General features: G+C 48.7%; 1 protein-coding gene across 1 annotated transcript in view; it reads right to left on the bottom strand.

Annotated features, from left to right (window-relative positions):
• Positions 1-4712: 4712 nt before the first annotated feature.
• The window catches only part of COLGALT2 (collagen beta(1-O)galactosyltransferase 2), an 89570-nt gene continuing 81252 nt past the window's right edge, over positions 4713-13030 (bottom strand). Inside the window, exons 10-12 of the mRNA XM_069459736.1 lie at positions 12571-12698; positions 9268-9474; positions 4713-7687 (exon numbers count right to left, since the gene is read on the bottom strand). Of these exons, the coding sequence (XP_069315837.1) occupies positions 7411-7687; positions 9268-9474; positions 12571-12698 (612 nt within the window). The 3' untranslated portion in view covers positions 4713-7410. The remainder of the gene's footprint in view (positions 7688-9267; positions 9475-12570; positions 12699-13030) is intronic.

The following is a 13030-nucleotide window of genomic DNA, read 5'->3' as shown; positions in this document are numbered from 1 at the left end:
GAAGAACTCATTTTCATTCCCATCATGGTTTACTACTAAAGCAACATTTTATGTTAGAGTTCAAGTTTTTACACAAGAATGAAAAGGGGTACCAATAAATAGAGTTTTGTTTTTTTTTAAAAAAGGGACAGTAAATGATCTAAACTTTCTGAATTGTTCCTGCCATACACACACACACACACACACACACACACAAATCAAGGTGCTAGTTTTGAAATGGGAGAAGTATCCTAAACGAGACTGTTAGCTTGCCCCCCCCCCCCATCTCTGTCTGATCCTTGTTTATATGGTATCTAACACCCAGGCCTTCAGCAAAACGTCATCTGAGAATTTGCAGCAAAATCAGCTGAATAATCAATACAGGAGCACTCACTGGTGGGAGGTAGCTAGGGGCTGGCGTTGCAAGCTCCTTTATAAGTCAGGCTGTGTGTGGGTGTGCGCGCGTGCAAGAGAGAGAGAGAGAGAGAGAGAGAGGAGAGAGAGAGAGAGAGAGAGGGAGGCACACAGAGACATTGGATGTTAGTGAGAAAACAAGAAACGGGAGAGATTATCCCCAGAAGTGGATGCAGTTTGCAGTTTGGTGTGGGTATCCTACCTGACTGCCTAGGTGTGACTCCCGGGCCACTTAATAACTTAGGCAAGTTACCTAACTCAGCCATTGCCTTATCTAAAAAGTAGGGATTCATAATAATTCCTACCTCTTGAGGTTCATGTAGTATGAAATTACACAGCACTCGTAGAGAAAGCACTTTATTTTATTTTATTTTATTTCAGCTTATTATGGGGATACAAAAGTTCAGGTTATGTATATTGCCCATGCCCCCCCATCCTCCCCCAGTCAGAACTTCAAGCGTGTCCATTCCCCAGACGGTGCGCATCGCACTCATCACGTAGGTATACACCCATCCCCTCCCCCCTCCCCCCACCTCTGCCCGACACCCAGTTGGTGGTATTCCCAAATGTGCGCTTAGGTGATGATCAGGGAAACCAATTTGCTGGTGGGTGCATGTGGTCCTTGTTTTTCCATTCTTGGGATACTTCACGTAATAGAAGGGCTCCCGAGTTAGCTGCTATTATTCCTGGGAAGCTTCTGGCCTAGGGAAGCCATGTCTTCGGAGAAGCCCTCCGGTGCCCTCCCGGGGTGAGCCAAACCGCGCAGATGTGAACCTCCTGGCGCGGGGCTGTGGCGTGGGGAGCAGCACCCCGGGAGCACCCAAGCCGGCCGCTGCCTCGGGGACAGGCTGAGTCATGGCGTTGGAAGGTGGCCAGGGCTCCTGCAGCCTGTTCCACAGCCACATCCAAAGAGGCTCGAGGAGACGGGAGTGCGGGCCCCGTGCAGCCTCCCGGGCTGGCCTGCAGGCTTCGCAGCGTGGCCGCACCTGGCCGGGCTGCGGCAGGTGAGGCTCGCCGGTGTGAGGCCGCCCTGAGCTGGGGCGTCCGTCCCGGAGCCAGAGAGACTGGCCACCATCCGCACCTTCTTGGATTGGTTTCTCTCGCCAGGAGTCATGCCCTCTGCTCCCGGGTCCTCCTTCCTCTGTCTGTCCCGGCGCCGCGTCTTTCCCGCAGAAGGCCCTGTCCCGGGACGATTCCACTGGCAGCGGGGGCGCTGCGTGTCCCACCTCTCCTTGGTGGGCTGGTCCACTCACGCCACCCCCATCTCTCTCCTGTCGCTGCTGTTGCAGGCTTAAAAGGATGCAATAGTCACTTTAAGGTCCAGGCTGTCACCAGTTCCATTTTAAGCCTCCCTCCCACCATGGCCCCCTCTGGTTTCCTGTCCTCTCTTCTGTTGGGGGTGGCGGCATCCCTGTCTCCACCGGTGGGCTTGAAATGGTCCCTTCTCCCTGTCCCTGCACTTCTCTCCTGGACTCAGCGCTGAGCAGCAACATTGGGCTCTGGGTGTGGCGCTCTGGAAGCTGCCCCTCCCCTCGCCCCTCAAAGTCTCAAAGGGCTTGTGCCACTGTGGCCCCTGGCACCCAGCTCTGCGCGCGGTTTCCTCTCCTGTGCCCAGCCTGGGCAGTAATAGCATCCTCGAATCTTCGCGATTCATGCCGCCATTTTAAAAAACCAGTTGGACAACTCAACTCCCGTCTGAGGGTCTGCTCCTAAATTTTAATTTCCTTTTGGGACACAACACTTTGTTACTGATTATTTTCTAAGCTTCTCTGAAGAACAGAGACTCCACTCTGAAAATCAACCTCCCCCCCCCCACAAGCAAGAGCCCAGACGTCTGTCTGGCCACTCCTAGAATGAGAAGCTTCCAGAAGAGTCCTCTCTGCACCCACGGGGCCTGAAGCAGGTGCACTGCAGGCCCCAGAACCGCTCAGACGGGGCGATTTTATTAAAACACCCGTTCCAGAGGAAGCCAAGCTGAAAAAGCTACAGGGAGGGGCCCAAAAATAAACCCAGTAAATTAAAAATAAAGAGAAACCAGTCCTCAGAGATGACTCTTCATTCTTTCCACCCTTTTTGAGGGCAGACGGGAGGACGGCTGGGAGCGACACAGCTTGGGTCACAGGAGCAACGCAAGCAAAGCTCTTCGCAAGTATCAACACTTCCATGGGCGGAAGCAAAGAAAAACAAAAAACAAAAAACTAGGCCATGTTAGGTCATTTATAGAACAGAAAAGAAGCCATTCTCCTGCCCAACAATGGTGTAAAGGAGCCATTCCAGCCCTTGCCTTGGAATCCCACGCAGGGTCTGACAAGTCTGCCAGTGAATTCTCCTGAAAGCTCACCTAAGTTGCTCTTGTTCTGTCCCTGTGATAAGAGGGGGCACCATTTTCCATGTAATCTTTTGTAAGGTAATGTACCAAAACCCACTATCATTACTTCTCTCTTCTCCAAGCAGGCAACAAAGGACTCCTTGTCCACCCCTGGGCAGACCTTTCGTCCTGTCTCGGCTGCCCTGCACTGATGTCGGGCTGCCACCCCTGGGCACAGGGGGCCCCCCCGCACGCCCCTCCCCTCCTGCAGGCCTCCCTCCCTCGCCACGGGAATCAGGGCATCTGAGGGAGGCAGCTTCTCCCAGGAATAATAAGCATCCCAAAACCTAACGTGGGCATAACGATTATTTCCAAAGCTGGCTGCTCTTAGTTTTCTGAATATGTCAACACCACATGCTATTTGCTTCTCAAATGACCAGGTTCGTTTTTAACTTTACTTTGTCATATTTAATGTCTTAGTAAATTTTTTTTTTTTTTTTTTTTTTTGAGACAGAGTCTCGCTCTGTTGCCCGGGCTAGAGTGAGTGCCGTGGCATCAGCCTAGCTCACAGCAACCTCAAACTCCTGGGCTTAAGCGATCCTCCTGTCTCAGCCTCCCGAGTAGCTGGGACTACAGGCAAGCGCCACCATGCCCGGCTAATTTTTTCTATATGTTTTTAGTTATCCATATAATTTCTTCCTATTTTTAGTAGAGCTGGGGTCTCGCTCTTGCTCAGGCTGGTCTCGAACTCCTGAGCTCAAAAGATCCACCCGCCTCGTCCTCCCAGAGTGCTAGGATTACAGGTGTGAGCCACCGCGCCGGGCTTAGTAAATTAATTTCTTGTCAGTCATGGAGATTTATTCTGGATCATTTCTTTCCCCCTCTGATTAATTCAAAAGTACCTGGTAGAAAACTCCTGGGAAGACTCATCTTTATTTTACAGTTCATAGTTGGAGGGATTTTTCTGCAACCATAAGTGAAAAACCATAAGATTCCCAAGTTTGTAGCTGAATGGGAACATTTCTTGTTTCAGACACCAGCATTTTACTGGGAACCTCTGCATTATCTGTCAGGAAAGTAACCAAATCTAGAATCCTCCCAGAAACACTGGCCTCTGTGTTCATGGTAAGACAGCCCGGAGAGGGCCAGTAGCCAACTTCCCATCACCATCACATCTCAATCTTGCTTCCTGTTATCACCCCAGCACATACCTAACATTCCCACTTCTGTCCTCCTGCGTTCCTGTCACTCCCGCACAGGTCCCTCTGCGGTCCTGCTTCCCCAGTGTCTGACGCCATTCCCACCCACCGTGCCCAACCCCCCTCTCTCTTCTGAACTCCCATCCATCCTCCAAAACCCAACCCAAATGTCACCAACCCAGCAAAGCTGCCCTAACTGTCCTCCTTGGCCAAGCCAGGTTCTCTGGGGTCCTACAGTGAGAGCCTTTCTGTTTTGCAGCTTCCTGCTTACATTGCTCCACTGGACTGTGGCCCCACGGCAGTAGGGGCACTGCCTGGTCCCCTGAGCATCTCGGTGCCCAGCAGAAGGCCTGAAACAGGGAAGCTTGGGGGAAGCTTGATCTGAAATTCTAAGGTCGTTGAGGCCAACAAGGATTCTCTTTTTGTTGTTGTTGTTACTGTTGTTTTCCCCAGGAAAAGGCTCTTTGGCCTTGAACAAGTATTTCAGTATCTTTTGGTGAATGGGTAGACTGACCTATAGCACAAAATGCAAGATGGATACCTCCCTCCACACCCTTCTAGGGCCCCCTCTGTCTTTCTCACCTGAGAACCCACCAGTCTGCACAGGAAAGGCGGTGACTGCCCTACCCTCCTTTGCCACGCGGTTCACATGGCAGCGGTGGCCATCTCTGGCCTCCAACATCCCTCCCTGATCCAGATCAGGCCTGGGAATCTTGGCAGTGGCCACCGATCAGTGTTTGAGGAACCAATGAACAATCATAACTTTGAGCTAAGTTTGTTTTTTTTTTTTTAATTTTTCACAAAGAGCTCCAGAAGGCACATAGTTGATCACTTCCCGCCCTGAAACAGCACAGCAAGGCACACAACGTAGGGTGCTGGATGTCAGCTCGCTCTTGTTTTCCAGAGTTTCTGCAGCAGGCTGGGGTGAACCCAAAGTGAGGCCCGTGCGGCGTGTCCTCTGCAGTCCGTAGGAGCTCGGTCCACCCACAGCAGCACCAGCACTGCTGAAGTTGGGGTTGTCTGTCCAGAAGATGCCGTCTTGGATCCCCAGAGGAATCCAGACACAGTTTAACCTCCAGGGGCGGAGAGCAGGTGGCAGCCCGGAGGCAAAGGCCTCTTACCGAAGGCCTCACCAGACACTGTGAAGATCAAATGTCTCGTCTTAAGACTGGAAGGGACACAGGACAGACATGAGGTCAAGGAACCTCTGGGTTGCCGAAGAGACGACTTTTTAAAAGAAATGCTAGATCTGTAGCTCACAATGTTCACAGGAAAAGAACATTGCTTGGGATTCCAGACCTGAGCAGGGAGAAACAAAGGCTGGGCTAGCAGAGCCAGAACTTTATTCACAGTAGAACAGTCCTAATCTAAAATCCAGAATTTAAGTCCACTGTCTCTTAAGAACGAGAATTCTTAAACCTGTCAGACCAGCTGACAGGGAAAAAGGGAAAAAAACTTCAACAAAACAACACAAAATCAACTCAATCTCCCTTCACCTCCCAACACCCCAGCCACCTCCCACCCCATTGAAAAAAATTCATTAAAGTCACACACACTTGCACACACTCAAATATGCAAACAAAATACCAGATCCCCAAGGAAATCTTAGGAACCACCTAAGGATTTTTCACTAGCTCTCCAGATGCTCTTTCTGTTTTTCTAGGAAAAAAGGAGTCAAGCTCTGACAGTTACGTCTAAGCAGTAAAAGTTGGAGTTGGATGAGACCCCTTTTCTTAGTCTCTGGCTTACTAGTCAATATGGAAGAATATCAGCAATGAGTCAGGAAGGCCAAGGCAACCTGCCTTGCTGGCCTAAGCTGGGGGGCCGTCTCCCAGGAGCACTAAGCTTGCACACGCAGCACCCCCTACCCACAGCTCTGCGGCGAAGGGCCCTCCCCACCAGTTCAAGTGCAAAGCTCAGGTGCTTGGGCATCCATGGTGCATGGCTATCGAGGAGGACAGGTGCCTGTACGGGATGCCTGGGAGGGTGTTTCTGGAGGCCACGTTTTACAGCTTGACGGTGTGAGAACGTAAACCCAAGGCAAACCATCATGATAGATCCTAGGATGCCAGATTGCGGAGTGGGAAGAGATCATGTAGTCCAACTCTGCATTTTATGTAAAACCAATCTACGAAGAAAGCAGAAAGGAGTCTCAGGGGTCATCTTTTGAGAAAGGGCGTCCTCCCAGGATTCTGATTTCTGAGAGCTGCCCAGGTTGTTGGCCTAAATCAGCTGATCAGCCCATCCTTTCTGACCATGTTTCGCACCTTGGATGGAGAATCATTTGTTTCCAGATGGTTGGAATCGCCCAGCGACAGGCCTCCCTTCAAGAGCCAGGCTGGGACACTAAAGAGAATCAGATCGTCTACACTGACCACTTCCCAGGGTGCGGTGAAAGCTTGCAGCACCCACTTCTATGCCTTGTCTTACAGACAATGTTTTCCCAACAATTTGCAAAATAAATAATTCAAAGTATAATGAAAAACGCTGGCAAAGATAGTTGCTGGCCGGCAAATGTGCTCTGTGTCTCAACAGTGACTCAGCTCATAAAACTCTCACCTGTGGCTCGTTCCCGGGCTAAGGGGTGGAGCAAAGAGTGTGACACAAACCCCAGGGGCAGGGCAGGAGGTACACACCCACCCTCACCCTTTATATATTACATTTATCTTCATAAATAGAGCATCCTCACGCAAGTGGCCACAATAAAGAAGGCCAAGAGTTCTTTTTTCCTCAAATATCTACAGAAACCATCAGAGATCTACTAAGTCACATCTGAGAGGCAAACTGCCAGCTCTTCGTGAGAGCACCAACTGCCACGTGGTCAAGTCTCAGCCGGACACAGACGCCCATCCCTCCTGGGTACTGAGGACTGAGACAAATAAATCTACTTTGCAATAAGGCTCATGGCAGAATTCCTTTAAATAAAAATCCCAATTAATTTGACTTTAAATGATTTGATTCCCTCTTAAACTTGTCATATGCACAAGTTTCCAAGGTCACGTAAAATGAAACCAATGAGACCAAAAAGTTTGTCCAGTTGGCTTGAGTGTTCAAGGTCACATCTGCCCCATGAAATGAAGCCCAACCAGACCAGTGAACGTGGTCCAGTTGGCTGGGCTGCCGGGACTACCTAGTGACTGGGGTGACAGCTTGGTGATCGCCTGCTCTCGGGCAAGACCCTGAGCCTCGCTGTTCAACCTTCTCGTGGGAAGCAGGGGAAGCGGTACCACGTGGGCAGCGAGCTGAAGAATTAGGTGTCTGGACTGAAGTTTAGCTTAATGGTTTCCACAAAGTCTATCTTTCAGCCATTGTAGGAAATTTGGGCTTAAATTCCCTACTCCCCTCCACTGTCAAAAATAATAGTAACTTTGGTCTATCACATCAGACCACTTTGGTTGCATGAATATGACCACTTCAAAAAACAACCCCAAAACTGAGGCAAACAGATGAACAGCCCTGCAGAAAAACCAAAGGGTGATGAACCACTGTGGGTCACACTCCCAGGGGCCTTCATAGCTCGTCCCTCGAAGGCACAGTGTCCACGGAGGTTGGTGGCGGCAGCGCCTCTGTGTTCTTGGCATTGCTGTGGATGCGACCTTGCTTGCGCGACTTCCAGGAATGTGTCCTGTCCCAGTCGGTGGCCACCGTCTCATTGTCCCAGATGGTCGAGGTCTCCGTGTCACTCAGGTACCCCGGCTGGCCTGTGTAGTGTGTGGGGTAGATGAGCAAAGGTTCCGCAGAGAAGGCTTTCAGGTCCCTGGATTCATAGTGCTCCTTGTACTCGGCTCTGGAAACAAGAGGAGCACAGGGCATGACGGGGCCGGACGCCCAAGGAACAGGGATGAGGAGGGGAGAGGCCCTGCTCGTTGCCATCTCTTGAATGGTCATAGATTCCTTTCATTATTTTCTAAGTTGTGTTCTTTGTGAAAAACTTCAGTCTACACACACAATAAAGGTCTCTTGAAAAGCTTTGAGATTTGCTCAAACAAGGGAGCAAAAAGGTCAGGATATTTCTGGGTTTTTTTTTGGATAGACAAGTTTAAAGGCTGAATTTCAGGTGTTACTCTGAAATTTAAAAATTAAGCCCTGTTGGATCATATGGTAAATAAATGTGATCACTTTACAAAAATGCCCTGTTCCTGGATTAATAATGAGACACCTGAGATCTGGACGCAGTGATGGGGTAAGGGACACAGGGGGGCTTGGAGGAGGCCAGTGTGACTCTGCTCTCTGCCCCCTGCGCACCATTTGGGGTCCAGCAAGGGTAAAGGACAGGGACAACGGCCTCCCTCCCAGGGCTCCTGTGCAGATTATATGCGGTGACATCTGGACAGCTCCTAGGTCTGTGAGTGGACCGTAAGTATTAATTTCCCTTCTGTTTAGGGGATAATGGTTTGACCTCCAAGTTCCTGCCAGGACACAGAAATAAAGCCAGTCTCTAATATGTTGTATAAAAGAGTGCAAGGAGCTCCATTTTTACTGAGGACAGGAGATGAAATGAACAAGATGCAGCATAGGAAATCTCCACAGCTGAAATGAAGACCATCTCGTGAAGAGCTCACCCAGCAACTGAGAGAAGGAGCCGAGGTTAGAACCTGGGCTCCAGCTCCATTGATGAATTTTGGAATCATTGATTGAGCAGCAGCTATTATGTGAGGCATTTGTACTAGGCTCTAAGGACACAGGTGTAAGACTATTTCTGCCTCAAAGGGCTCCTAGTTTATCAGGGAGACTGACAGATAAATGACCAGTTACCACACCTTTTGGAAAGTGCCAGATTAGAGTACACTCCTGGGCTATGGGAACCCTGAATGCCACACTGCCTTCCTTCATGATGCCTTGCTCAGGTGTCCCCTCCACACGCCCTGAACCTCTTACCCATCTCTGTGATGGCGGGCATCACCATACAGCAAGATGATTTGTTCCTGAGTCTGGGTTTCTCACCAGACTGTGAGCTCTGCCAGGATGGGTGCCATGGGTGCCATGGCCTAGCCATCAGTACACACGATGGCCTGAGCCAAAGGAACTGGAGATTTTGAGGTGCTCAGGAAGACGACCTTCACCTTGAGGTGTACGAGGTTATGGAGGTAAGAAGAGCAAAGACAATGACGGGACCAACCAGACCATGTTTAGTTCAACTACCAACTAGGTATTGTAGAGAACTGCCGGGCAAGACACTCAGCCCCTCTGCCTCATCTTCCCCATCTGCACAAGGGAAACTCACTTGAGTCAGCCTCTCTTGCTCATGATTATGGAAAGATCATTGAGGAAAACTTTAGAAAATACCAAGTACTATCAGGAACTGAGTAGCATAATTCACGAAGAGGCTGTGCCCAGGCAACAGGGAGGGGGTTTGGGGAGACTCACACAGGATGCTTGTTGTACATGATTGGCAGAAACTCATCCACCGGCAGCATCTTCCCAAAAGGGTTGGCTCCAACCAGCTTCTGTGCTCCTTCCAGAGAGATGACGTAGCCCAGGGTCCAGTAGGAATAGTCGGCCTCGACCAGGTTTACCACGTTGGGCACTGCTTTCTCTGGCTCTTTTACTTGCATCCTCTTCCTACCAATGTAACTATAAGGACAAAGGCAGAGAAAACTTGAATAGTAGGCATTGATAAGGACGGAACCCAGCCTTGGTTTACGCAGACACCTTTGAAAGCTTGGACCGGTTGTATCTTGCGTTAAATGTGTCCCACCACAAAGTGGATCCCGTCACCAGCCGTGATGCCATCTCCCATCAGGGAGGCCGCTTCCCTGGCTCTGTTTATCCACACCCCAACTATTCCTGCCTAGCAGACCGTGTGCAAGCCGGAAAGGAAAGACACAGGGAGACTGGAAGATCTTTCAGACTGTTTCCCCAAGAGGACATGGGCTCTCCAGCTGTGTTTACAAAGGTTGGAAAGGCACAAAAAGGGCCAGATGTGAGAATCCCAAGTCTGCTGTCTTCAGGTCCCCAAAGTTTCGGCCTTGGATGCCTTCTGTGCAGCACTCCAAATGCGGGTGGTAAACACAGAACAGAAAAGGCTGGGGGAAAGGGACAGTCTGCAGGGAGGGACCTGGGAACCCAAGAGCGGCCCCAAGGTGGAGGGGTTCTTTCTGGGGAGTGTGAATGACACCTCAGAAAGGCTTTCTCCTACCTCCCACCCATCTAGCTCTGCTCAGGCTTCCTCCTGGGCACTCTGCTTTGACAAAGGCCCCAGACATATTCTGTCCTCCATGAACAACTTCTACGACACAAGGTGTGCCTTCCGGCAATCCTGCCTTCCCCAGTCTACTTGTGGATCATGGATCGTGGATCGTGGATCGTGGATCATGGATCGTGGATCGGTGCTCCTTTCCTTTTGTCTGGAAGCTGTTAGGTGGGGGCTTGCCTGGAGCAAGTTGAGGGGTTGAGTGTTTCCACCTGCAAGGTAAAGCAGCACTTCCTCTATTCAGCCCTAAAATAATCTCTTTCCAAACTCAAGAGAGTTCCCCTTTTATCGAAGCATCCCAGGGCTTGTAGAACAAATCTCTGTTCAGCCTTCAGTTCTTCTGAGGACATCAAACATCTGTCTTCTCAGCCACCGTCTTTTCAGACTACAGAGTCTGAATTTCCCTAGCATATCACAGAGTGGAAGAGAAACTCCGACCGAGCACTTGAAACATGGTCAGAGTGACTGAAGAACTGAGTTAATACTCTTATTGATTTTATCTAATTTAAATTTAAATTTAAAAGTTAAAGCTGTGTAAAATATTTTTTTCCATGGAATAAGTTTATTGTTTTGGTAGGACTACAGTTTATTTTAACAGCTGAAACTTAGCTTCTGGATCGAGATATGTTCTAAGTATAAAATACACATAGAATTTTGAAGATGTAGTATATAAAAAAAGAATGTAAATGATCTCACTAATGGTTTTTAAATATTAATTTCATACTAAAATAATAATATTTGGATATATTGGGTTACATAAAATGTATTATTAGAACTGATTTCAACTCACTTATTTATGCCTTTTTAATGTGATTACTAGAAAATTTAAAATGACATGTGGCTGTGTTGTATTTCTGTTGATCAGCACTCTCTAGATGTTTCCAATGGCTTGTTCTATGCTTCCCATTTACTATTTTCTTTTCCTGGAAAAATTTAATTTAGCAATCGTGGACAGCTTATTAACTTTCATATTTTGAGTTTAAGTAACAGTTGTTTCTTCTTCATTTTAGAAAGTGAGAGATAAAATTTGAAACTGCTTTTGTTCTTTAAGACTTTATAATAGATTTTAATAGACTATTTTGACTTTAGAATTTAGAATTTGACTTTAGAATTTAGAAAACCTTTTTTTCTTCCCCCATATCCTTATCAGGACAACTGTTCTTCCTTCTTGGATCTATTGGTACTTTGTCATTAGAAATGCACCAACCAAACTACACGTGGACAGGGGTGTATGCCAATTCCAAGGCCTGGACGCCATGAGTTGTCATCTGTGGTTATGAGGCTTAAGTGACAGTTGCCTTGCACAAGTCCTGTTGGCATAAAATAGTTTCCAGGCTTCATGTCTGTGAGGCCTGAACCACAGGCTGCAGAGCCATAGATTCAGAAAGGCTGCAGTGAGCAACTTCTAGAGGACACAGGAAGAAACTGATCTGAAAGGGACTGTGCAAATCTAATCACATGGCTGGCATCTGACGGGGAGAGGGTCTCTTTTTACTACGCAGTACCGATTTCTGGGTCTATTTCTAATAGGTTAGTTGAGCCATTGCTAGGTTTCTTTTGAACTCCGAGGGATCCAATTTCTAAGAGAACAAGTGTCCCACCCAGGCCCGGAGTTAAGTTTCCCTCTGAGGATGGGAGGAGCAGGGCCAGTTCGCTGCAGCAGCTGCTCCAAAGAACGGGCTCTGATCTGATGAATTGCCTTTGACACACAGCTGGGAGTGAACGAAATGCCTGGGAACTTTCCGCTTCATTGATGGGAAACAAAACTGTCGGTTTGTTTTAAAAACAAAATTGGGGAAGGGGGAAGAAAAAGGAAGAAAAGGAGGAAGGAAGGAAAAAAAGGAGGAAGGAGGAAGAAAGGGGAGAAAGGAGGGAAGGAAAGAAAAGTAGGAACCACTCAAGTCCCAGAAGTAGGAGACAGAGTGCATTAACTAAATCAGTCTGAGCCAGCACTCCCTTGGTGAGCCTGGTTTTCCTGTGTCGGCCTCAGACCCGTCCCCAGATACAGCTGTCGGTGCTGTCCCTGTTTGTGTAACCTCATTTCCCAACAGAGGAGCTCCCTGGCTGCCCCTCCAGCTTCCCACCTGCTCTCCTGGGAGCTGAGGCTTAAAAACCACACAGGCCCCTTGCCCTGGCCTGAATGCCCTCTCCTCCCTCTCCCTACCCTCTCCATGTGCCATGGTGCTTCCCGAGTGGGACTTCTGCTGTGCTTCTATGGGAGTGTCCAGTGCCACACCTCTGCTCTGTCTGAAGGCCCCAGATCTGCAGGCAGGCTCCAGCCCTCCTAAAGAATGCCCCATAGTTTCTCACCCTGAAGAGGAGAAGGATGTAAAAACCTCTACCCACTTTTGCTTCTGAGAACGTTTATGGAGAGAAAAGCAGGAAAGTGGAGGCTGACGCTGTGTCTGCTATCAGCTGGGAAGGTGAGGCCTTGGAAAGGACTCAGTGCACTCTGCTGGGCTGGTCTTGTCACTCACATCAGCTCCCAGTCCAGCTGAGCCTGGTCAATGTCATCCATCAGCTTCATCAGCTTTCTCTTAAACTGATGCTCAAAACGCACATCATCCTCAATAACAAGAGTCTTCTCCAGTTCTCGGTCAATTACCTACAAAGGTCATCAGTGGGAAGACACCCTATGAAAAGTTTGATACCCATTTTTATCAGATAAATAAGTATTGAAAGGTCACGAGTATCAGTAGCATAACTTGTAATAGCTCAGAACTGGAATCTAAGTGAATGGCCATCAATAGGAGAATGAATAAAAATAAACTGTGTATTCACAGCAATGAGAATGTGTGATCTCCAGTTAATGTCACTGGTGAATCTCCTAAATGTAACATTGGGAGATTACACTTCGATATGATTCCATTCATATAAAAGAGATCACAAACACAGGCAAAGCTATTCTATGCCGTTAGAAGTCAGGGAGGTGACTGC

This window comes from Eulemur rufifrons, chromosome 27, assembly GCF_041146395.1.
Source record: "Eulemur rufifrons isolate Redbay chromosome 27, OSU_ERuf_1, whole genome shotgun sequence".
Lineage (NCBI taxonomy): Eukaryota > Metazoa > Chordata > Mammalia > Primates > Lemuridae > Eulemur > Eulemur rufifrons.
The sequence above is the reverse complement of the archived record's forward strand: the minus strand, read 5'-3'. Positions and strand labels throughout refer to the sequence as shown.